This window comes from Aulostomus chinensis, chromosome 18 (assembly GCF_037954235.1).
Source record: "Aulostomus chinensis isolate RoL2024-O1b breed Wild chromosome 18, RoL_Achi_v1.0, whole genome shotgun sequence".
NCBI classification, from domain to species: Eukaryota; Metazoa; Chordata; class Actinopteri; order Syngnathiformes; family Aulostomidae; genus Aulostomus; species Aulostomus chinensis.
The window spans coordinates 6,587,391-6,613,294 of NC_141337.1; the positions used below are offsets into that span (position 1 = coordinate 6,587,391).

The 25,904-nt window shown below is 41.0% G+C and overlaps 2 protein-coding genes and 1 non-coding gene across 9 annotated transcripts in view; 2 read left to right on the top strand and 1 right to left on the bottom strand.

The window, feature by feature from the left end:
* Nucleotides 1–1,263: 1,263 nt before the first annotated feature.
* Nucleotides 1,264–4,090, top strand: pla2g10 (phospholipase A2 group X). Its single transcript, XM_086184898.1, has 4 exons — nucleotides 1,264–1,470; nucleotides 2,265–2,433; nucleotides 3,094–3,200; nucleotides 3,586–4,090. Exons 1-4 carry the CDS (start codon nucleotides 1,434–1,436, stop codon nucleotides 3,732–3,734), a joined length of 462 nt encoding a protein of 153 aa, XP_086041024.1. The 5' UTR covers nucleotides 1,264–1,433; the 3' UTR covers nucleotides 3,735–4,090.
* Nucleotides 4,091–9,028: 4,938 nt separating this feature from the next.
* Nucleotides 9,029–9,100, bottom strand: trnat-cgu (transfer RNA threonine (anticodon CGU)). Its single transcript has one exon. It is a non-coding gene; the product is annotated as a tRNA-Thr (tRNA).
* A 4,011-nt stretch (nucleotides 9,101–13,111) lies between these two features.
* axin1 (axin 1) overlaps nucleotides 13,112–25,904 on the top strand; it is a 33,898-nt gene continuing 21,105 nt past the window's right edge. For 4 of the 7 annotated variants that reach the window (XM_086184862.1, XM_086184867.1, XM_086184866.1 and 1 more), the window contains exons 1-2: nucleotides 21,797–21,958; nucleotides 24,333–25,289. In XM_086184862.1, the coding sequence (XP_086040988.1) occupies nucleotides 24,409–25,289 (881 nt within the window). In that variant the 5' untranslated portion in view covers nucleotides 21,797–21,958; nucleotides 24,333–24,408. Of the gene's footprint in view, nucleotides 13,303–13,899; nucleotides 14,224–17,406; nucleotides 17,593–21,796; nucleotides 21,959–24,332; nucleotides 25,290–25,904 lie in introns of those variants that run through there. The other 3 variants (XM_086184865.1, XM_086184864.1, XM_086184863.1) reach the window with 3 other exon arrangements.

Genomic DNA, 25,904 nt, shown 5'->3' on the forward strand with positions numbered 1-25,904 from the left:
AATTCAGAGGTTATATGCAAACTCCCAGCTGGAAAAGTACAAGTTAAGTGAAAGACAAATATCAAATGTCAAATATCCAGTCTGCTTCATTTTAGCAACACTGTCACACTGAATGTTTTGAAGCATGTTTTTGTTCCCCAGAATCCTTTCTTTTTCTACAACACAGCTTTCCTTAAATCAAATTCGAGAACGTCACCTATTATCTTTACATAATCTCCCTCAGACTGAAAATAATTGTTTCTGCTTTCTAGTTTGAGCCTTGCTAATTTCATGTGAATAGTCTTATCTCATCGACCAGCTGAGAGGAACCCAACACCATGAAGGGTCCAACATTTTGCTGTCACATTTGTTATTCACCAGAATCTCACCTTGTTTTCCGTCAGGTGTGTTCAGCCGGATAAGATCTTGAGGTCTAGATGCTTTGTGGCAAGTGATTGCTTGCCAAAATACTCAGAGAGACGCAGATTGAGGGGTGTGTCTCCTCTTGCAGTGCACGCTCGATGGTAGATATCTGAGCTGCCAGTTGGAGGCGCTTATCTCACATTGTCAAGAGACATCAGTGACGAATTGTGTCACAGAAAGATGCAGAATGTGCCTTGACATAACCCAAAGCCCTAATGTTACCACATGATGAATAAGAGGCCTCCTCCGTGACAGATCTGAAAATACACTTCCTGACAACACAAAAAGACGTAAAGTAAATATAAACAGCAGTAGATGCAACGTATGGCATTTTTAGATGAGGTTGTTAATCTGGAAACAAAACAGCCTTGATCAAGCGCAGCGTTTCTCTGACAATGATAGCTACAGTGTGTCCTGAATGTTGGCTTTAGGGAAGAAACGACTGTTGTATTCACCTTTTTGGCATGTTTATTTCTTAGAAGAGAAGCTAAATGAAAGACACACATAGCTCCCTTTATCATTACGACAGCAAGAAGTGTATTATCAGAATATACTGTAATTACGGGAATCATAATAATCTGTATTTGTTGGGAGTAACTGAAGTGATGATTACAGTGCAGGATTGGCCCTGCAGCCCAAAGCAAAACTTCTAGCTGAACAAGTTTTACAGCAAACTCATTCTCCACATCGTCTTTTTAACTGTTGTATGAAACACATTAATTGGTTTCACTGTATTTCATCTTTGTAGGGTATCTTTCATCTTGGTTATGTGCATAAACACTGATCCCTGATGATTTGAGGAAAAGCATTTCCAGGAGGTTTCCTCTAGGGGAACAACCAACATTGGATTAGCCTGTGGCCAATGGTGATGCTCAGGATTATTCAAACAGCATCTAAAAAAAGCGCTCGACTCAATGCCGCACACGCACACACACACTCACACACACACACACGCACACATGCACACACACACTCATACGGAGGGGAAGTGAACAACACTTGAAGTGGAGTTTAGCTGCCTGTCGCATGCCATGACTGCCTTTTACAGGATACTTTTTCTTTTATCAGGTGAGTTGGTTATCTGCTTTGAGGTAGAACTTTAACTAGTCAAAAACTGACAAAATTCCCTTTGAAAAAGTTTTAATGGGACATCAGTTGTTCACAAGGATTTCTTCATGTATTCATTTTCAGGGAGAGAGTGGAACGAGTTAAGTTAACTGCTATATCATCTGGAGGGGGGGAAAAAAGGCATGTTCCTTGACCCACAATAAAAGAAGAATTTAGGGAAAGTAAGAAGTTTGAATGTTGGTAGTGAAAAGCCACAAACAAATAGCAACCATTTAAAACACATTTAATATAATTTGTCAAATATATGCTTGGATGAATGTCTTAACATCATTAGTTTAACATGCTAAGATTTGCTCTGAAAAGGCTTCTTGTGGATATGAATCTAAAAATGTTAGTATCATATTGATGTGTTTGCCCTCGGTTACTGAGATGGTCTTTCTGGTATCAGGAGCTCAAACCTATATACTGAACATGATCTTTCGGGCTGCAGAATCCCAAGAATGCCCTTGTTTGTGCAGCCTCAGATCCCCTGTTCACCAATGTAGACGAGCTGCAGAAACACAGGCGTTCTTGTGAAAATACTTTACAATGTAACATAAAACAAAGGTCATTGCCTTTGTGAGGGATCTGATGTTTAATTTTGTTTGTGCTGTGGACGCTCTTTTCCTGATGATGTATCAAACCAAAATATTAATATTTATCAAAGAGAGGATGGCACAATAAAACTCTGTGTAAAAAGGTCTTGATCACTAGAGGATGGATGACTCTTCCTCCTCTGTTGTTGCTTATTGCAGTGGCCGCAGCCTCTGTGGCGGCACGTGGGTCCCAGCGGACGAAGAGAGGGTTACTTGAGCTGGCAGGAGCCATCAAATGCAGCACCGGGAGATCAGCTTTGGCTTATATGATGTATGGATGCTACTGTGGACTGGGAGGTCAAGGCTGGCCCAGAGACAGGGCCGACTGGTGAGGAGCCAAACTTCCGTCTCGCTCCCTTTAAACCTAATAGAAGAAAACACAACTCAAAGTCTGGGCTGCTTTTATTTTCTGCTGAAAATAACACCTCATACACCTGATTACAGTGTCAAATGTTAGTCCTCACCCTCTATATATGACCCACCTATACATTATGTGGTGTAAAGGTTATTATTCAGTGTGTTATGGAGATGTTTAACCCTCCACTCCATGGACGGTATGATTTTCACTCCTGGGTGCCTTCACTTCTCCTGAGTCATCCTAAATCTAGCTTGCGTTCACAATGTCCCTTTCTAAAGAAGTCGACTTAACCACAACTGCTGTGTGATGGAGAGAATGATGCCCAAACTCACCAGACTCACATGGTCCAAAGGGAACATCTAAATAGGTCTAAAATTCCACAACCAGATCCTAATTGCCGTCTCCTTCTTTTCCTTCCTCACCACAACATGTGGAGCCCCCTCAAACCGGTTAACTGCTAACTATCTGTTGTGCAAACTCATGTGGTGATCCTGCCCTTCCTTTAAAATAGCCGTGGTGGGATTCTAACCACAGCACCCTGACTCTCCACCTCCAGCTTCCCTCAACGTAACTGCTGCAGCCTTCAAAACAAAACATAAAGCTGTTAACCTGCTTAAATTTTGGATGTAGGTGCTGCCACAGACACGACTGCTGTTACGGAGATGCAGAACTCCTCGGCTGCCAAACCAAAACAGACCAGTATCAGTGGACCTGTGAGGACAAGACAGCTGAGTGTGGTACTTGGTCTTTAATTTTTATATGTAATTTTATCCGTTTTAGTGTTTTAGTGACAGCACATGCAAATATGACGTACAAATATCCGAGGCGTGTATAAAAACAGACGGCTGGTTGTAGGGAAAGGACTGGATGTTTATACCCTATATTTAATTTTATTTTAAGCCCAATTTCCCCAATCTGTAATTAAAAACAGCAGTCGTCTGTCCAATAAATCAGTGTGAAATAATATGAAGTTCAGTCTGCTTCTGTTCAGTCGGAAGAAATGAATAAAGCTATAGTTGTTCTAAGTCAGTAATGGCAGAATAGCATAACATTAATAAGAAAAGCACTGAAAACATGCACATTTCATCAAATTTTGATGTTTATGGCCTCTTTTTTTTGCAGATGAATTGGAGGACAAATGTGAAAAGTTGCTGTGCAAGTGTGACAGAAACGCTGCCAAGTGCTTGAGAAAAGCGCCCTTCATCCGGAGATACGCCGTATGGCCAGATTTCCTCTGTGGTTACAAACAACCGATGTGCACAATTTACTGAAACATTCATTCCATCTAAATGTCATTTGTGCCTTTTGTAAAACATTTTACCGTCAGAATGATAGCAGAAGTGCTCTAGAACACAAAATAGTTGTCAGACTATGTATTTTTTTATAAAGAGGAACTTGATAGATGTCACTATTGGAGCGGCCGTTGTTTAAGGGGCCAATTTTTGAGGACCATAATCGTGAACCACTCATCCAGCCAACGTCTTCTCACTAGCGGCAGCAGAAATTCAAGATTGTCTGAAGAGATAATCTAGTGAAATTCAGAGGTTCTTTGCTCTTAAGATAGCACTTTTGCAAAACCTGTATCAAATAATGTGTGTTATTTTAATAAAAGATGAAAATTACTGCTTAAACCAAAATGGATTTATCATGAATTACTGACAGCATGAAAGCAGATAACATGGATTGTATCTGCACTGGATTCATACAACAGACGACAACTTTCTCAGAAGGTCCAACGTTAAGGGTCAGATATCTGGACCTGAAACACTTGCATGCGGCAGATGTCCCTGCGCTCTGGGAGTCTCCAACCTCACTGAGTTTAAGAAAAGCTATCGGGAAATTTTTGTGAGCTCAAATGAAACTGAGGTTTCTCTGGTAAAGACTGGAACCCGTGTATGAAATACTTCAGCGGTGTCGTTGATGCTAAATTAGCAACATGACTTTGTCGCAAAAGGTTTAAAACAAGCAGGCCGATACAGAACAGAGATGTGGAGGGAAAAAAAAAAAAAGTATGACGATTGAGAAAAGTTCTTATTTGTTTGCTTTGCTGTGATAGCATCACGGAACGGTCACAGATTGTTGTTCAGAAAATAACTTTCCCATGAAGTCCACAGATTAGCTGAGAGCCTCTAAATCGTGATTAAATGACCTCATATACACAATACACCATGTGACTTCAACTTTATTTATATAAAACTTAAGAGACAATACAGATGAAAAAAAGGGCAAACAAACAGGAGACGAGAAACAAAATCAGAATGATGGAATTCTCACAATACTGCTGAATAAATCAAGAAGAGAAAGAGCGTGGTCATCAGAGCTACACAGACTTTAGGAGAAATCAGTGGAGAATCGGACAGAGGAAGGAAGACAATCCTGCAGTTGTGGGAGCAGCAATAAAGAAGGGCCATTTTGTGCCTGGGATGTCTTTAGCTTTGGAATCTTCTCAAAGTTTTCTTCCCTGACCCTAAAATGACAAACCCAACAAAAACACTAGAAATCTTTTACAGAGAAACACTGTCATCCAACTCAGAGGAAACATCTTTGCAGTGTGAAATATATTCACCTGTAGATGGTGCCATATTATCAAATATCAAACTTGAAGCGCACTGCCATCAAAACGCTTTCTACTGAGCAATAATGATCACTAGATATATTTAGATTTGTAAACGACATACGGAAAAGATTTAAGATTCACGTAATAGGTTTATTAGATACATGTGACTGACATTCAGAGTAAATTGCTCTGTTTTGGTACAGTTAAAGTCCCGCTGTCAAGTCACCCACTAAACACTACCTACACTGTCACTGCAATCACAGTGAACTAAACCAGCCCAGATGTTAGCGCTCCGGAAAGCTTTTACGCTCCTATAAGCTTCGTCTATAATTTCACAGGGGGGGAAAAAAAGCCCCAAAACAAAACAAAACAGTTTCTTTGTTGAATGTGTGTTCCGCTCATGTGTGAACTGAAATGGGAGATAGTGCAGCAGTGGTGCAGTGGCCGAAGTCCACGACTGGAAATAAGTATCTGGGTCATGTCCCACAAACACTCGCCTGATTGTATCCAACCTCCAGTGAGCTCTGAAGTTATGGAAGTCATACGTTCCAACCGACATGTGAGAGACAGAGAGGGTGATTCAGTGTGCCGCTAGATTTTCCTCCACCTATAAGCTCTCCAAATGAAAAGCAAATGCGATTTTATGGTGCTGCCATTAATCATTTGCTTTACTGATCTTCTTGACACAAATTCAGAGGGATATATGTGCATTTTCTCGACTAGTTAAGACCGATTTGCTGAAATTGCGACATGATGCACAGAAATCCTTGCACAGCTGAGAGTAGTAGTAGCCGTTCATGTAGCATTTCTGATGGTGCAACACTGCTTATTTCCATCAACACCAGATAGAAAGGATGATAAGAAATATATACAAACAATAGTTAATGATGGACTATATAGTGTAAAAAGTTATGAAATTATGACATGTTTAAGATGAAGACAAGAAGACAAGAAGACAAGATGAATGGATAAGAAGTTCGTTATTATGACAAGAAAAGTTTGTTTTATAGCATAATTTGTATGTCAACATAACATGAAAATATGTTATGATGAGAACAATATGTTGTTGTAACTGCATTGCTTGTCGTTTGAGGGGCGGGGCCTTAGGCACTGTGTAAGGCACATGTCAGACTGTGATCTCAATCCATCGTACTGTGATGTCAGATGCCAGAGCTTTAAAGTGGTTGTCATCTCAAAAGCTGCTCCTACTCCCATCTGTCATCTCAGTCTGGCATTTTGACTGACATCTAAGACCCTAGAATTCAAATTCAGCCCTGCGCTTTCTGGAGGCACCAGCAGTACATACAGCAAGTTACCCAAGTCTAAGTTGCACATATAGCAGTGGGTACACATGCAAGAATCGCTACACAAACTTACTCCGCTAACAGACGTTGATGAATAGACATATATTAGCGGTTATTTAAACGTCTAAGATTAGACGTCTATAAATAGACTTATATTAGATGTCTATAAATAGACGTATATTAGCGGTTATTTAACATCTATGTTGAGGTAGGACATGTTATGTGTGTGACTGTGCTTCTGTACTGTGATTTTCAGTTTGTTGTAGTTACCACTGGGAGCCCACCAGGGGTCACTGTCGAGTTTGTCTTTTGCCTTGATGAGCGTAGATTAAAAGACGGTTGTTGGCCTCCATAGAGCTCGAGTGGGAGTGATTAGTACGATTCTTGTCAAACATCCAAACGTCCATCTCCGCTGCAGGAGAATAAAGACCTGCCAGCAGGTTATGGGCCCAGGCTACGGCGGATAAGAGAGTTTGCAAGGAGTACATGTGGAATGCAAGCGGGAACTGCGGCAGTTACCACAACCGAGCTAAAGTAGCAAGCTAACATCGGTGAGCCGAGGAAACGGCCGCTACACAGAGCTACTGAGATGGAGAACGTAAGGAAGAGCAAGTGGCCCACATTCAATGGACAGGCACATGAATAACAATTAATACACGTAGATTATCGGTTATTTAAATTATTATTATAAATTATTATCTATGAATAGGCGTATATTAGCAGTTGATCCCCTCTTATATATGTTAACATGTGTAAATATACCCTCAATTGTATTAGTGAAATGTGTTCTTTTTGTATTGTTACAGAGGCAAACCTATGTTGAAGCAGGTATTAATTGATGGACAATGATAACAGCCAATTAGATTCGCTGTAGACATGAGGTGTGTATAAATTAATGGGTGTGTCCAATAAAGTCTCACTGAGAGAGTGACTTGTTCCAGTCAAGACAAACTGATGCCCCACTCTGTGTTATTGCTCCGTTATTATTCACAGTGTAGACATACATAAAGAGATGTCTTCATTAATTGCTAGAGCAACTTTTAATGAGCTGCTGATTAGATGGCATGGCACTGCTTTTGTTTCCCAATCAAAAAAATTATTGAGCTCCTCAGGGATTCACAAGTGGAAGTCAGAGATTAAATGTAACTAAACATTCACTGCTGGTTTACTGGGTTTTACAGTCTGACAGTAAAAGGACAAGGTGACTTACAAGTTAATCTTGAAATGTTTCCTGAAGAGCCAACAAGATTGCAGTTTCCTTTCTGGACAAACACCTGTTGACACCCATGACAGTCAGAGTGAGAGTCAGAGATTCTCAGCCAGTCATTCCTGCTCTCGTGGCAACCTTGAAGAGGCATTTAAAGGATTTCAACTTCTTGGATGATCTCTCACCTGTCCTGTGTACTGTCTGGACTTTAACCAAGAATCTACACTTCAGCCAGATGATACCATCTGAGTCCAGGCTGCAAAGATGTGAAATATCGCTAATGCCTGGCTGACACTTGAGCGTGATCGCTCTGAAAACAGATGCCACCCATGCACCTAAATAGTTGAATTCCGCACGGAGAAGTTGAAACTATTGAGAGCGTTACACGGATTATGTCCTGCAGGTCTGTAAATATTTGCCCTCTCCACTCCCACATTGCATGCTGAGGAAAACTGCAATTTTTTTTCATATAATTTTATTTTGACAAGAACAGTGTTTAGTGGTTAGCTGTGTGAACCTTGACCAGTCTTTCTAAAATGAAACATTAATGGTGGTTATTCACTTTAACGTTATGGTAATGCCAGCGTTACCAGTAAAAATGACTCAGCTGACCACATGTTAACATTTCTGCTGTGTGATGAACAGCAGAGAACCAAATGGTCCAATATGAAGTCTTGGCTTAAAGCACTGCAAACACAAGCAATCGTGTAGAACTGAATACTGTTCAGATTCCAGTATCTGCATTGTACAGATGTGTAGGGTTGGTCATATATTTCACATTCAGTTCAGTTTAACTTTTGCCTGTTTTGAGCCCATTAGCTGATTTCCATCGTTAATATTGTTTTGTTTAGCACTGCACATTTCCTCCAGTTTTTTGTTACACAATCAGCTCAGAGACGGAGGGGATCAACTGTTTCGGCGTGGATGCCTGCTGAATATTTCTCCACAAGCCTGCACTGAAATATGAAGAAAAGTGAAGGATTCGAGCCGCTAATTCTGTTGCTAAATCTGGAATCTTACCAGAAGCTGTGACACTCAAAAATATTTAGAAGGGCACTGATAATTGGTTTTCTAATGTTGGAGGAAAGGTTGTACTTATACATATGTGACACCAGTTTCCACTGAAGTGAGATTGTGTCACTATGCTTGTGTGGGTACTGCAGCATCATTTTGCAGAGTCTGGGAGAGTCGAGTGTGTGTGCAATTACAGTAAGGATGACGGAGGTAACAGTTTAAAAGAGGTGCTCAAGGTGACTGGAGGAATGTTAGTTAATCGAGAAAACATGAACAGGGATTTTGCAGATTTGTTGTTAAAGTTTATGGATAAGCTTGAAATCAAATCAAATTTTTGTAAATCCTGAGAAATTCAGGACATGAAATGTTGTACCGTCACAATATTTCCGGGAAGTGTATTGGTTTTACAAGTGTTTAATATCGCGGAATTTATCTGCTTAATCTATTTTAGGTTATTTACGATGGTAGAGGTGTATGTCTAAAAGGCACGGACGGGGTTCGAACCCGCGATCTTCGGTTTACGAGACCGACGCCTTACCACTTGGCCACCGCGCCTGCGCTGCACCATTTGTAGTGATTTGATATGAATGTGGCCCGTACTCCACCTGAAGTCTATATGTTCAGTCAGAGTGTTTACCTCTGTGCAGAACAAGGGGTTACTTTCTCCCTCGGAGCGATTCTCAAACCGTCAACACGTAAACTGGGGCAGAGCCGTTTAATGAGCTGAAACTTCTGGTATCAGTGTATTGAGGTAATACAACCACAAGGGGGGGCTGTGAACCACCATGTGAGTGTGTCTCGACTCCAGCAGACGCAAACAGAGATGTGCTCTCCCCCAGGTTTTACAACAAAGCGGCACAATGATGGTGAGCTCAAAATCTCACGGAACGAGAACGAGAACAGTTTTCCTCTATTTTTTGGATTTCTCTCTGGTGAAGTGTTGCATAAGGAATTTGATGCCGGGATTGTTTGTCACCTTCTCTTTAAAGCTGCTTTTGGTGAAACTAATCATTAGGTGATTTTGTGATTTTATTTAAAAACATTATGTTACCCTTGATGAGTAGGCTTTTGGGAATAGTTTGTCCTTGGATTGTTTGCAAAAAAGAAAAAGAAAAGAAAAAAAAAGCCACTATGCCATTCAAAGCCCCATTTGAAATAATGAGCCTCTATAATTAGACTGCTATCTGCTACCCCCACTTATAAAATGTGCAAAGTTGATATTTTCAACAAACCTAGGTGGAGGATAAGGCCATATGTATGGTTTTATGACAAAAAACACGTGACCTTTGCTGTCATGGACCAACATTTGGAGATGTTAGCCTGGTAGTATGAGGTCAGAGGTCACCGTGAGTAATCCTCTGAGCCTATCAAAATAAATTTTATGGCAATCTGTGCAGTAACAGTCCCGATTTCATGTTCGTCAACAGTATGGAAACTGAGCTTGCATAGCTAATAACTATGAGAACCACGAGGCTGCTTGTAATTCTTTTCCAAGCAATACAATATGCATGAAGCCAGACTGCAGCTTTTCACTGTCTTTCTTGTCAGAACATCAAAGATGAATCCTCGCCTAAGGGGCTTTTTTTTTTTTTTTGGGAGGGGGAATCAGATATCCTCCAGGCTGTTTGAAAAATGAATAAGACTCATTTCCACTGGGATAGAGAGAGCTGAGAAAATCACAGATTGGGATTCACCTTGACCTGCTTATAGCAAGTCTTCAGCACGCAGAACAAAAGAGGGCCTTCTCTGTTATAAACCATAAATAGAAGGATTTAGTTCACCGTACCTTGAACGAGAAGATTAATGTGTACTATATTTATTAAGACTTATTTATGATTTGTAGATGGAACAGAACATCTTAAGGTTTTGGGGAAGCTAAATATTGCAGGATCCCCAAGGGCAAGAGTTGTTTTTTGCTATGTAGGAGTTATGTTTTACACCCTTAGCATGAACCTTTATTGAACCCCCAGTATCATAGACGCAAGTTTAGCATCAGTGATAAACACATGATAAGCATCTTTGAGTGAATCTAAGGGATTATAGAGCTCTGGAGCTTCTTATAGCTCATCTTTTAATGTCTCATTGCAGCAGTGCTGTTTTTATTCATTTATTTATTTATTTGTCAGTCTTAAACCCCGACCATAGCACAGCACAACCTGTAAGATACAATACGTTCCAGTCAGCGATCACATGAATCTGGGGCGTCCTTGTTCATGTGGGAAACACCAGGCATCTCACTCCCTGAGAGAATAAGAAGTATTACTGTAGCAAGCTATTTAATTATTTATCGTTGTATTGCTTTGGAAAATCATCATATTTTGCTGTGCGGCTTGTTCATGAATACTCTTGTGCCCTGAATCTGCGAGACACACTTTTTTTTCTGCAAGGAGTTTGCTCCTTTGTTATGTACACAAGAGAAAAAGTGGAGTAGATTAATTCTGTGTGAGTTCTAATAAGTAACCGTATTAATCAAGCAGGCCTCTCAGTCTTTTCGTATCCCTGTTAGCACCTTAGTTTTGTCATGCTAAATATGAGTTGATGTGATTAGTGAGTGTTAACATTTCTGCAAGATGTCATCAATGGTGTTTGCTAAGAAATATCTAACAGTTCAGGGGTCAGTGCCACTGATAACATGATACGTGTCATTTTTCAATGCCAGGAGAGAGTTTGAATATTTACTTAGATCCTTCTTTGTCAAAGCCAGTAAAACTAGTGACACAACACAGCATAACAACAAATTATATTTAGCACATAATGGTGAGACCTCACAACAGCAACACTGTCATATGTGCCCACACTGCTGAGAAGGAACATGAAAATGAACTGTGTCACGTGACCTGATCAGCCACATTCCGAGCCCACATTATCTGATATCAGTAAAAGTCAAACAACTACAATTCAACAAGTGCTCCAACCCTTGCTGTAATATAAATCATTCGTTCCTATTGTTCTGATATGACACATTTTTAGCAGGGTGTGGTCGGTTCTAGGCCCAGACACACTTGATTTAGGAAAAAGAATGTGACTTAGGTGAAAATCAGCCCTGTTATAATGGAAACAGGAAGTTAATGCTCAACACTGACGACATGAAATCAACAGCCAGTGTACAATGCAGCTGCACGGTATCACTTCCCCATCAGCGACGGTGTCCACATATCACATCAAACAGCTTCTCTACTCACGAGCATGCAACTTTAGTCCCCACTCAGTAGCAACGATCAGTCCACCGGCCGCTCCTCCACCTCTGTATACAGACATTTTCCTTTGATTGATGTCATGTCATCGCTTTCTTTCCACTGTCATAATCATAGGCATGTGTAAAAGTTTATAGGGTACACAGGTCATTCTCACCACTTGTATTTACAGTCCATCCACTCATTCCTCTGAGGAAAGGCTGCTACAATTCCTTTGTTTTAGATATCAGCGCTTTCAAAACTAGAAGTAGACTCTGCATGGCATGTACCTCGGACAAGGCCTATGCAGAAAATACTGTTTAAATTCATAGTTAAATAGATTTGCATTAAAAATATTGTAATGAGGTCCTGATGATCCATGCATCCATGTAAAAGTAAATGTAATGTAAAAGGTATGTAAATGAACACTGTAAAAACACCATTTTTTTGTGAGGATTGGAATGACCTTTTCCACCCGTCTCACCTGTTTAGGGGCTTTATGCTGGGCTGTGAACTGACCACGCTCTGATGATGTCTCCAGGCAAAACAGCAGTTTTGGTAACATCTTGATTGTAAAGGAGAGGGAAAAAAACGACCGTTGAAAATGTAAAAAATAAAGATGTGTCGAGAAACAGAAAGATCCGGGAGCTTATGCAATAGCTGAAAAATTAGCTTGAATTCTGTACCTTTCAGGAAATGTTATATGCATTTAATGTCTGAATGCACAAAGTGACTGACCACAGGTTTTTAAGAGATCATCCCTTTTGAAACACGCTGTCAATCCTGTGGTTTCTCCATTGAAACTTGGCAGCATGCTTTCATTTCTAAATGTAGCAATAAACCACTGACACATACAAATCCCAAAATAAAATGCGTTTAAATGCATCACAATTTGCGCAAATTCAACTGGCAGCCAACGCAACGGGTCTTTGCTGGAGCATTGTGAGGAGAAAGTTGTCATTGTGTGAAGGGTTTGCAGGATCTGACCCTGGTTTATATCCTGACATGCAAGTGTGAAATCCAGTTGAGAGGTAAGCAGCTGATGAAGCCACGTAACAAAAGCAAATATCATCTCTCCCCCTCTCTTCAAAATTTTCTCTCACCCATCTGCCTCCTTTCTCTGGGTTCATCTGCTCAGTAACTGGAGTGTTTTCACAACTTCATACAGCAAAAGTTCCCCTCATAGGACTGAGATTTCCACTTTAAAAAAAAAACTTGTTTGAAAAAGTACATTTATATACTTTTTTACAAATCTGCTTAATTTATATTTCCTCCTTTTTTTCCCCTGTTGCTTATTGTTTATGTCGCAATAGGTGCCCATCACTCATGCCTGTTGGGTCTGTTACCATAGCTACAATACGACTGTGCAGACAATCATCCGGTCCTTGTTTCCTCCAATAGGGTCGCACGGCTGAAGCTGCGATATAAAGTAAAGATGATCATCTTTCTGCAACACACTAGTATGAATCAGAAACAGCTTCATGAGAATGAGAAAGTAAATGCAGAGTGGCAGGCAGGGGACTGCGCCCAGTCATGGCGGACCACAGGAACGAGATCCGACGAGGCGCACAGCAGGAGAGGAAGGTGAGAGCATCTACCATTTTGAAATTCAACTCCCCTTATTGTTCATTGAAAAGAGTTGGGTGGAACAAACCAGTGACAGTAAACAAGATTCGCCTTTGAATTCAGGATTCGAGTGCAAAAAAGGGACCAGGAGGAACAAAAAGGAGGTGTCACATAAAATGAAATGGATTTGTTGGATGAAAGCAGACAGAAAGAGTCTGCGTATACTGTATATAACTGAGGTCAGATTGAGTTTCAAGTGGTGGGATCAAAGAATTCCAGCTGAGCCTCTGGTTAAAAGGAAATACTCCTTTTATGTTACATATGATGAGACAGCTGAAAAAGAGACAAATATTGTTAAAAAATTATTTATTATATACCAAATAACCATTTTAAAAGCAGCTGTACAGATGTGTCCTCAATCAAAGAGTACTCCAAACCCCATCTGTCAGAGCATCTGAGGAAAAGATGCGTTCAGGGACTATCATGGAGGAGCTTTGAGGCCGGGCTTGTTCAAATCAAAGGCCTGAGAGCTTTTTTTTTTTTTTTTTTTTTCCCGGGCTATCTATATCATTGTTAGGAAAAATAAATGTGGTCAGTAAAACTGCAGCTTGGAAAAGGACAACAGCCAATGCAGCATGTTCAAGCTGCCCCCCCACTGGGCGGCCCATGAGCCTGTCGATATGGTGGTTTTGATGTTGGATGGAAAATAAGAACCCCCCACAACAAACAGGGAGAGGGCTGGAACAGAGAGACTGGAACAGAGAAAGAGAGGGTAGAAAGGGAAGAACCATCGACAGATGGACTCGGTTGTGATTAAAGATGGCGGCAGTCTTTACTGCAGACTACGAAGGACGATACTCGATCCACAGAAAAGCGGTGGGAGTAGTCTACAATTCGGCACAACAAAACCAAGAAGCAGACAGTAAGGTAAAGCAGCAGGTATGATGTCTGTGAGAGTGAATACTGTTGTTACCAGTTTCCATTGTTCTGTTTTATCGCTCTATGACGTCTGTTATCGTTTTTTCATTTCAGTCGCACACTGGTTTTGTTGTGTCCTCCTCCTCATCAAAAGCAAAGCGAATCATTTGATTTGACCATTGAATGTGCATCCCATGACCAGTCGACTGAAGACCACGATAGACTTAACACTGAAATTAATGATATGTCTGGAAGGCTGTAGACGTCTGACAAGTCTCCAACATGGTTACGGATGTATGTCTTTGCTATTATGTCACCATAGGAAATATGGGCCTTTTTAATTATGATTTTTTTCCCTCTTTATTGTGCGAATATGGCACTCTGTGAGCTAGAATATGCTGCAAAATAAACTCAAGTCTGAAAATTGCTCAATCCTCTGTGCCTAATCCACTCCAAGGCTTGTTAGTCATGACATATTCAGCCTGGACAAAGGACCCCAGCAGGACTCCAGAATATATTTTCTGACAGTCGTTTGATGTTACTCTTTGGATAATATTCAGAACACATGACAAACATGAAATAGCTTTAATATTTCTGACACACTTTTGTTTCAACCCTCTATGTATATTTCGAGGAGCTACATCTCATCTATAAGCTCTCCATATGTGTTTATCTTTGTTCTTTTAGTTTTGAGGGCTTTAAACATTTGGTTTCTTTTGTTGTTTTTAACTTGAAGGGAATTCTTTGAGAACTCTAAATCTACATTGTGTGCTCCAGAATAGCAACATTCTCTGAAACATCTTAATAGGCTTTTGTTCATCAGAGAGTCCTCAGCAAAGATAAGCCTATTTCATCCAAGGCCTACAAGGCAGTCTAAATCCACACTGACAGGTGGAACAAAAGACAAGTGAAAAGCGTGAATTAGGAAACATGAAGTTGTCTGTTTAGCTGAACTGCAGCAGGATGTTCAAGAATGTGAAACTGTGTTTAACTGTCTTAAAAGGTATCTGTAAAATCATTTAACGTGCCATAATTTCTCTTCAAGAGCAACAGAAGAGCATTCACATTAGCAAGTACGAGTGAACAATCTCGACTTGATTTCTGTAGAATGTTGGTACTAAATAAAGCTTTTAGGTTTGCTGCAGGTTCACACACACACACACGAGGGCGGAGCAGGAACACATCTTTTGTTCCTACGTCTGCTGAGCCAGTTGCTTAAGGATGTATTGTTTGTAGATGCTGAAAAAAAATTTTCAACCCCCCCCCCCCATATCCTCAGACTGCAAACCTTCTGGCCATGAGTCTTCCAACCCTTGCATGAGTAAAACACTTTTACTCCAGGAATTTGTTGTAAAAAAAAAAAAAAAAATTGCAGTGGAAAGTTTGGTTATTTGATAAGAGGATGCATCTGTGTGAGAAATTTAAAAGAAAAAGACAATTCAAGTTGTCTATATAGTCTGTGTGGGGCTACAACAATTCCCTTAATAATCAATTCATGTGTTAATTATTTGCGCATAAATAAAAACATCAATTTTATGGATACCTCATTGATCAACAGCGTCAACAAGTGCTGACCACATATTTTAATTCTGCTTATTAACCTTCTGACACCGACATTCAAGCACCTGATCAATCTTCGTTTTTTGGCATTTCTCTGGTTGGACTCATAAACTGTAAAAATATCTAGATTAAAAACATTTTAAAAATTAAACTATTTGAAAGCAGATCTTTGAAAACTGCCAAAAAGTAGAACATAGCATCTTTTCCTAATATCTTCACGTGTTTATTTCCAATTCACCCATCATAATATCCTGTACTGTATGTGTACTTAAGCATACGTCTGTTTTAAGGCGGTATTTCTTTGCATTCATCCTCTAACAGTGTTGTGATGTGATGATTTCTCTTGTCATCCGTGCTGCCCTCCATTTAGTCATCCCACCCTCTGACCATCAGCTTTGATGTTTTAAAACAGCTCCTCTGTTATCCTCCAGCTAACGGAGGATGCTGGGAATGGTTGTTAGTACCTGGACGTGATGTATGATTTACTATCTGCACATAACTAATGATGCCATGATCAAATTGTCACTCTCTTATACATGAAGTTCCTCACTCTTACTATGTCTCATTGCCATGTCTGCACTTCCTTAACCAAACATGTGGTTTTGCAGGTTTGCTAATTATGCCACATTCCCACTAATAACATTTTAGCATTTTAAAATGCTCAACTTTGACATTTAAACTTGCATCCACTCTACCTCAGTGTTTTCAGACACCATGAAAAGGGGAACATCGAAAACAAAGCTGACCCGCTTTTAGTTTGAAAACCCAGGAGTGGAACATAGCAGTAATAGGAGACCTGGGAATATTCGTTTCATTTCACTGGAATTTTTGTCATGTTTTATCAGGCACACACAGCATGTTCTCTTCGGATTTGTCACACCACTTGTCTCACAAGCGAGGCTGAAATACCTTTTTGTGAGGTCATCCTTATTGTGCGAGAACTCCTTTTCCCACAGCCGTCGCTCCGTCCAGGGATTTATAGTGCCCACCCTAAAACTTAAATAAGTCATTGTACTTTACTCCCAAACCACTCCCACTCTCTGCTTTCTGCCACTGTGACCGTCTTACACTCGAGTTAGTTTAGCTACAGTTCCCGACCAAGATAAAGATATCTCTCATCTTACTTTCTACATTGCAATTTCCCCCTCTCAATTACTTTCTGCAACCAAGCAACAGACTGCAGAGGGAATGATCTGCCTTCTGCTGGCGTTAATATGGACAGAGATTACCTTGAAATGGTGCTAAAATGTTCATGCTAAAGAAAAAAAAATGTGGCTGCTTAACTTGCTTGGCAACGTGACACCCTGAACATTTAAGTCATGATTCTCATTAACCAATCAGGGGTTTGCAGGTTCTGCAGAGGCTATGCTTGGTTGCGATCTCTACAGAAATGATACAAAAACACACCATGCACCAGTTACAATCAAGGCTTTTGCTTGATGGAAACCAAAAAGAAAAAAAGAAAAAAAAGATGAGTAGATCTGAGAGGAACTGGTAGCATGCCCTGGAAGAGGAAGAGGTTTTACATCTTCCAGAAACAAAGCAAATATCAGGTTTGACTGACAATTGTACAGTACGGTTGAGGTTGTTTTGTTCCAATCAGTTAATGAGTTTTGCTCCATCATGGTATTTCCTCTCTTTCAGGAACAAATGGATGGAAAAGACAAACTATTATGGCGACATTCTCCTTTTTCCAGGCCTTTGCATTTCGTGGATGTGAAATGGATGTTACACTTTCTGAAGCCTGATGTGTTAAATAGCTGTGCGATGGAATCCTCAATAAATGGAGGCACTGCAGGACCATGCACGAGGAACGCATTCAAACTCAAGGTAAAATGTGCTGATTTGCATGTTGATCAGCATTTTTCCCCCCCATTCCCTTCACTTTAATCATCGTTGAATTTAAAAATGCAAGTAGAAGGAGTCAGTACATGTACAAGTATACAGGACATTTGTTGTTTTTAAGCGGTTCAACTCCTCCTTTAGCGGCCATGCTAAAATAGCGGTGTTTGTTTGCTTCGATCCAAATTGGTTGAGTTTGTAAACTTGGTACATTTTCCCTTTGATTCATTTGTTTTCACACCAAGAAAACATGTTCACTCCATATTCACTCTCCCAAGGAGTTCATGTGATCAGCGGGGTGTTTGTTTGTCAGCAGGAAATCAAATCGCTAACTGACAGATTTTCATGGGATTTGGTAAAAAGATCGGTAATAATACAAGGAACAATTTTATTTTTTTTGGATCAAATTGTGGATCCTGGATCCTACAGACGATTCAAGCCCGTTGGCAGGATATAGTAAGTAGTGGTAATTTTATGAACATGTCAGACAATTTTGACCAAATGTTTCTGCTTTTGGAAATCATCTTAACTCTACTCAGAGATCGAGGACTGTCTCTGTAACGGTTGGAAAATATGAACATATTTTGATGATGGTTTGGATTGTGTTCTGATTCAAATTTTGATGATACTTTGTTTGCATCCATGTAGCCTCCTTAGTGAAGGAGGTATGCACAATCTCAGTGCGTCCATGGGTGGTCGTAAGACCGTAGACGTTCTGTGTTCACACACGCCTGCCCTCAACAAAGTGCATCACAAGGCCCCACTACACCTAAAGGTGCGCTGCTCAGGTGGTCCTGACAGGTGGTGGTACCTCAGCCCCACCCAGCAAAAGAACCTGAAAGATGCACAATAAATATGATGCTAAAATGCCATTGTGATGATCTCTGTGTTGTGAGGGCTAATCGGTGGTACTGCGCGGCTGACCTACTGGAGGCAGTGATGCTAATAGAAATACAGTGGATGGTTAGAGAAAATGATGATCAGTGCAATACAGGAAAAAGTCTGTATTTCAGTTCCTGAATGATGTTCCTCACAATCAAATTTGCTCTGGGGGAAGCTGAAATGTGTTCAGTCTCTTCAAACTTTTATGTTGCTGGCATAAACATTGTAAGCACCTTGTACGGTGCCCACTTGAACAGGTTTCGTGGTTTCAGCAGGCAGCTCAGGTGATGTGATGAGACAGAGTGTAAAACATATTCCTGCTTTTTCTGCTACTCTCAAATGGTTTGATCCAAGTACATAATCAAATCAGTTTCTGTCTTATGGTTTTCCATCAGCCTTTCATCTTCGGCACGGTAAAACTGCTCAGTAATTGCCTTGTATGAAAGCACAAAATTCTACAACATTTAGTGGTTTTGTCTGTCTTTTGTACTTTCAAACTGTTACATGATGACATGATTGAGTGCTTCTTTCTGCTGAAATGTAGCAAAAATGTCCTGTTGAATTGAACCAGCAGTGCATTGAACTAATGGTGCAGTTTTTGCGTGGTAATTAATTTTCTTCTTATGCAACAGTTTAATTAGCCTTTTTAATACGATACATTTTTTTGGTTGTTGTTGTTCATTTTAGCCTAAAGTTTGATGACTTTTAGCATATTTTGACTTACTGACCTTGTGATAAAGCAATTAAGTATCGAGCAATTCAGCATCCAGGAGATGAAACCCTTAAAGGAGGAGGCTCAGACCTCCTGCTGAGGGATGAAGCCCTGAACAACAAGGCACTGACACTGATCACCCTCAAGAAAAACTAAGTGATGGGGAGCTCCTGGGAAAAGAGATGGCTTCAACCTGGAGGAGGAGCTGCTACATAAGGACATGGCTGTAGAAGAGGCCAGGTAAAACATCACGCAGCAGCAGGAGGAAATGCAGAGGGTGGGAGATGAAGACCTGGTGGAATTGGAGAGGACACAGGCCTCCAAAATTGACCTGGAGACCTTAAAAAAAGGAGCAGGAGGAAGCTGCTGCTGCTGCCCAAAAGACAGAGCAGGAGCAGAGGCATATTTTTGTGAAGGAGAAAAGGTAAAGAGGGCCTCGCTTCCAGAAGTGAATGAAGATTTGAAAGAGCGGGGGAATGACCAGAAGAACTTCATGTTAGCAAAACTGAAGATCTACAGTCTAAAATGAACCGGACGGATGGGGGAGCAGGAAGCAGAAGTGGGCTGCTCAGGATCTTCACACAAGTCTCCAAATGACGAGTATCCCTGAAGGAGCAGGCTACAGGGGTCTGCTACCTAGCTAGCTGCCCAGAGCCAGGCCCTGACGTGAGCTGGTGCGACAAAACCTACAGCCCGCATCAGAGATGATGAGTATCACGGCGCTGGCCAGCAACTTGCTCTGTCGACCCAGCTTCTCTTCGCTGGGCTCGGCGCTCGCACCTTTAAAAAGAGACGTTTGGTGCGTCATCCATCTTCCAACTGTAATATTTCTGATAAACATAGCAACTTATGATCAACCCATATACTTTCCAGGCTTAAATACCAACTTCAGCTCAAATCCTGTCCATGTACACTAAATTACAAACTCTTACAAATTTAAGTCCCCCCACGTCAGAGTACAGATACAGATAATGTAGTTGGTTGAACAGATACAGATAATGCTGCTAATGCCTAATTGTTAGTATTATGATTAATACCTCTCAAAATAGTTCATATTTTTATGAAACTCCGTCAATGATGCATTTTACGGCCGAAAGTAAGGGCATGTCTAGCCCAAGTGAGTTTTTATTATTATTATTCTTGATATTATTTTATCAATTTCATCAAAAATGAAAAACATATCTTAAAGGCTACACCAGGAAATATTAAAATGTCAATATATCTTTAAAAAAAACAACTAAATGTTGTAAAAGTGTCAAATCTACCATCATAGATAGCCTGAGCAAATACATGATCCCGAAATGAACTTCTATATAAAAAAGGAATTCAGTTATTATATTATATTATACAATGAATGAACTTTAAATCCTTCACTGAGGAAATGTGTGTGAATTCAAGTCACACAGTGTTGTAGTGGCATTATAATTTGTTAACGTTTAGCAACAGAAATTCATGACACATCCTGCATTATTAATTCATGCATGACATCATCATGAGTCATGCTTTAGCGCAGCATTTCTTCAACCCCTCATTGTGTCATTGTGTTTGCACGATTAGCCGTAACAGATGAAACATTGTAAGGGGTCACTACACGCGTACAACTGGCACAAAGTGAGGCACGGTGTCTCAGTGTCAAACTCTATACCTGCAGGAAGGTTTAATACAAGTTTTTGTTAACTCAAAAGAGTAAGTTCGTTTAAATAAGACAGGTCAATTATCTTAACAGAAGATAATCAGTCGACGCAATTCTTGGTGTTTCTTCAGAACTTTTAATTTTTGCAGCTTTCAGCTCCATTCACTGAGCCTCCTCTGACCCCCCCCCCCCCATCAAACTTTGAAATACTTCAGTGGTGGAAACTAATCAAGTACTTGTACTCAAGGGCTGTCTTTAATGATTTCTAGGAATTTGTACTTGAATTGCCTGTGTGCATTTAGGGGACTTTGTACTTTTACTCCCCTAAATTTCAATTAAAAAAAATACCGCTGCACCTTCTTCTCCATTACATTTATTTTTCAGAAGAGTTGGCATAAAAAAACCCATGGTAAAATCTGATTATGTTTTCCTGGGGCATGACAAAATGGCTTTACAGTGACCTGTAGAGGTCACTGGTTGGATGATTGAACCCTCCCCAGTGCTTTACTCTTGACTTCTAAGTATATAGTATTGAGTTTTGTAAGAATAATTTTGAATGATGATTTCCCAGAGTATTATTTTATTTGGGCATTTTGTTTTTGGTTAATTTTGTACTTTTTCCCCACTGTTAACTACAACCTCCTGTTAGTGGAGCTCAAGGGGCCCCTCACTGGTCCTTGCCTTGGGCCTCTTAGAATCATTAAAACCGCCCCTGCTTAGGGTGCTGTGTTATTTGTAATCCTTCCCGAATGCTCCTTCGGTGGATTGGGTTCCTGTCGAAGGTTGCTTCCTGCATTGAGCAAGGTTGCAAGTTTTCCATCTAATGCTTCGTTCATTTCTTTGCATTGTAAATCGAAAAAAACAAAACAAAAAACAAGTCTTGTAGAGGCGTACATTGACGATGGAGACTGTAGTGTGTGTAGTGAACGGGTGAGGCGCTGTGCATCATCTGCTGTGTAGCCAGGGCTCCGCACAGACAGTGAGAGACAGCCATGGAAAGGTGGAGAGCGGACTGTCTTCTTTGTTATTTTTAAAGTCTTACAATTCGCAACTATGACACCGCTCGCGGTGACTTGTGCCGGTCCAGATGCTCGATGCGCTCTAAAGCGGCGAGAAGATTTCCACGGGTGAAGTATATGTCACTTTTCGCTCCCTCAGACAGCTCAGAGATTGCGGTATATAGTCAGGAGATATGTGCCATCGCTTTGCTGGTTGTAAATCTAATCGGAAATTGGTGCGGGATTCCCTGTGCGTGCTCTGACGCTCGGGGGGGAATGTTGGCGATCGTCACGCGGTGCGTGTAGTTTATCGGCTGTAAGCGGAGGCAGTGCGGATATTAATAGTGTGACAAAGTTGTGCACTTGTCGGTCGGCTGCTGAAAGGCCTGGCTGTGTGTGGTGTGTGTGAGTGTGTGTGTACGGAGTTTGTTTCTCCCCTCCCCCACTCGCCGCTGCTGTTCTGCTCATTCTGGAGAGGCCAAGACATGAATGTGATGAGAGGCTCACTTCAAAGCGGCACTTTCTGAAAACGCACGTATCCTGAATTCGCCTCTGACTGCAGAAAAAGCGCCGTAGTCCTTCTGTGTATCACACCCCGCACACACCTGTGACCGCTAATTGAAGTATTAATGCGCTAATTGAACATCTCCTCATCGGCCTCGAGTGACCAAAATCCCTTTCTTAAGCAGGTGTGATTAGAAATGACCCACATTTTGAGATGTCCGCCACTCCACCTGTACTGTATTGGCGCAGTGCACGTGCATGCCACACTTGAGGCATGTGCAATTTGAGTTTTTACTTGCTTTGTTCAATCAAGAGGATGATTGGTATCTGTATTGGACAAGACAAGAGAGTGGGTGTACCCTGAAGGGTCCGTGGTAGCGAACCAGCGTCGATATTTCTTGTGAAATATTAAATGCAGCTCTGTCAAACGCAATTAATCATTTATGAAATTATATTCCAAACATATTACATTCTTGAAACTCGTCCCAGTGTGTTTAGAGGCAAGCAGCGGCACAGGAGGATAGTGGTAAAGATGCAAGACAATGTAAAGTATCATTTATTTGGTCTGTAACTGACAATGCCAGCAGGCAAAAATTCACCTTCAGATGTTGCAATGACATTGAATTAGTGCTGCAAGATTTGGTGAAAGTCGTACGGCCGTTGTTGTGTAGTTACAGTGTAACACAGACGGCACTAGTGCTGGCTAGAGAGAAATGTACTGGCATGTTATTGATCACATTGAAATTTGCATTTCTCATCTCATACATAAAAACTTCAACCAGCATAAAATATATAGCAGGCATTTGTGCAGTGTGCTGTTTCCGTAATAGGGTTTCATGAAATTAAGTTATAACAAAAATATCGGAGAAAAAAAACAATTTCTGAAACAACTGCATTTTTGTCAATTCTATAATTATACAGGCAGAATTGCAGTGTTGAATTTTGGTCATCTAAGATCATAACCCCATGCTCAAATATCAGCACTGGTGGCCAGCTGATGCTACTGGAATCATCCTGGCATTATAAGCTAAATATAATGTCTTCTGCAGTTAATTTGTCTTTTTTTCCAAGCAGGAAAGCTCAGGGACGGTATATCATCAGAACTTTGTCCTTGAACAAGACATTCAATCCTTCAGAATCATTAAATCTGCTACTCTGCCGTAACTGCTGGACAGTTGTGCGGGAAATAGAAAGAGAATATCACTGAAGGATCAATGAAAAAAAACAACAACATATGCAGTTGGAAGTTTCAGCTAACAGTCGAGAAAATAAGGCAGTTTAATTCACGTCATGAATCCAAAGGGAGTAGTCACAATATTATGTATAAAAGCATGACTCCTATAGGATGTTCACGCTTTTGCCAAGTAGAACAGCTGCTTCGGGGCCAGGCAGCACCAGAACCTCCGCTCTTGACCTGCCACAGAACCCTGACTCAGTGTCGCGTGATTATAGATCATAAACAACATTAAAACTCTATGACCTCAGCTTTCACTTTCCACAGGTTGGGTGTATCCTTTTTTTTTTTTTTTTTTCAGTTTATTCTCACAGTCTAAAATTTGATGTATTGCCTTTTTTATTAGGAGGTTCATTACTCTTAACAGTTATTCTGAGATATTGGTTTATTCATATAAATGCTCAGAAACTGCTTTCCGGATAAGGAGCTTCACAGTAGCTATTCTCTCATTTACACATCCTCTGGATTCAGGCGGAATCTGCATTAATTTTAATGCTCAGCTGGAAACTGGCCACTTGCAAAGTCTTTCATGACAAACTTTGCTGAATTATAACAAATTCCCGGTGGGAACCTCTGCTAACCAGTCCTATGGCACGTATTCATCCGAGACTTATTATAAATTCTCTTGATATCCGTAGATTGATGTGTAGATTTGATCCTTCCGTGTGTATTGCAACATGTTACAATGATAGTGCTCAATAAAAGCTAGCAACAGTCTGTCTTTCGATGAAGCTGCATCTCATTATTTATTTTTCCTCCTTACAGGAGTTTTTTTGCCGTGGTGTAAGTAGAGGTCTGGATCTGATAGTTGTGCAGTGTGGGCTCTACGGGGACGTGGTTTATGGATGCTGGGACTATGAGCATAAGCAACAAAGGGGGCTACTTGGTGGACCTGGGTGGCAGCTTCACTGAGGATGCTCCCAGACCTCCTGTCCCTGGAGAAGAAGGTGAACTGGTGTGCAGTGATGGACGCAACCTAAGCTCCTTCTCAAAGAATACCAGCCTCAAATGTGAGGCCTCTGTCGCGACACCCAGGCGGCCTGACCTGGACCTGGGTTACGAGCCGGAGGGCAGCGCCTCCCCAACACCGCCTTACCTGAAATGGGCTGAATCTCTTCATTCCCTCCTGGATGACCAGGATGGCATCCATCTCTTTAGGACGTTTCTCAGACAGGAAGAGTGTGCCGACACATTGGACTTCTGGTTTGCCTGCAGTGGCTTCCGTAAACTTGAAGCTAACGAGGGTAATGAGGAGAAGCGGGTGAAACTAGCAAAAGCTATCTATAAGAAATACATCCTGGACAACAATGGGATAGTTTCCAGACAGATCAAACCAGCTACCAAATCCTTCATCAAAGACTGCGTGACAAAGCTTCACATTGATCCTGCAATGTTTGACCAGGCTCAGACTGAGATCCAGACTATGATGGAGGAAAACACCTACCCTTTATTCCTGAAGTCTGACATATATTTGGAACATACAAGAACAGGAGGAGAGAGTCCTAAGCTGTACAGCAATCAGAGCCCTATTTCTGGTAATGGAAAGAGTCTGAGTGGATATTTACCAACATTAAATGAAAATGAGGAATGGAGATGTGACCAAGAGGCTGATGAGCAGCCTGACAGTGACCCCACGCCAAGCAACAGGCTTACACAGAAGCTGTTAATGGAGACGGCACCGCAGCGCGTTGCCAACAGATTCCAGGACAGTCACGAGTACAGGTAAATCCTCCCAGCAACCTAGAAAGCTTCACTTCAGCTCTAGCCACACAGATTTCCTCTGCAAACTGCTGAATTAGAAATAAAGCTGAAATCCCTCACCACCAGGAACGCTGCCTGAAGTTTAAAATGATGAGTGTAGCACAAGAGACAGCTAAGATAAGAGGAAGATGGTGTGTGAAGTGATTCTTAAGCTGTTCAGACTTGGTATTGTATATAGTCCTGAGTGATCCGATCACAAGTTGGCAGCCCTAAGGCGTTAACTCTCTGGATGCGTTGAGATCTGATCAATTCACGTCCTCTATGTAAGCAAAGTACAGGCAGAAAAAAACCAACCCCAGAGATATTACAAGTGCGTCAAACATCTGTTTGATTTGGAACTAGCCAAAGAATGATCCAGTGTGTATAGTTTAGATTCTTTTTTAAATTCTGCCCGACCAGGAGAGGGAACTTTACTGCAGCGTCGTGGGTTTCTGTTCCAAAAAAAGCAGGAATTGACAACACTCTCACCTATTCTAAGTCAGTCTTGAACCCCTTTTCCACTTGCTAAAAACCTGTCAGCACCCACCAGCATCTGGCTTTTGACTGCACTGTCAGAGGGTTAAATCAGCATTCAGT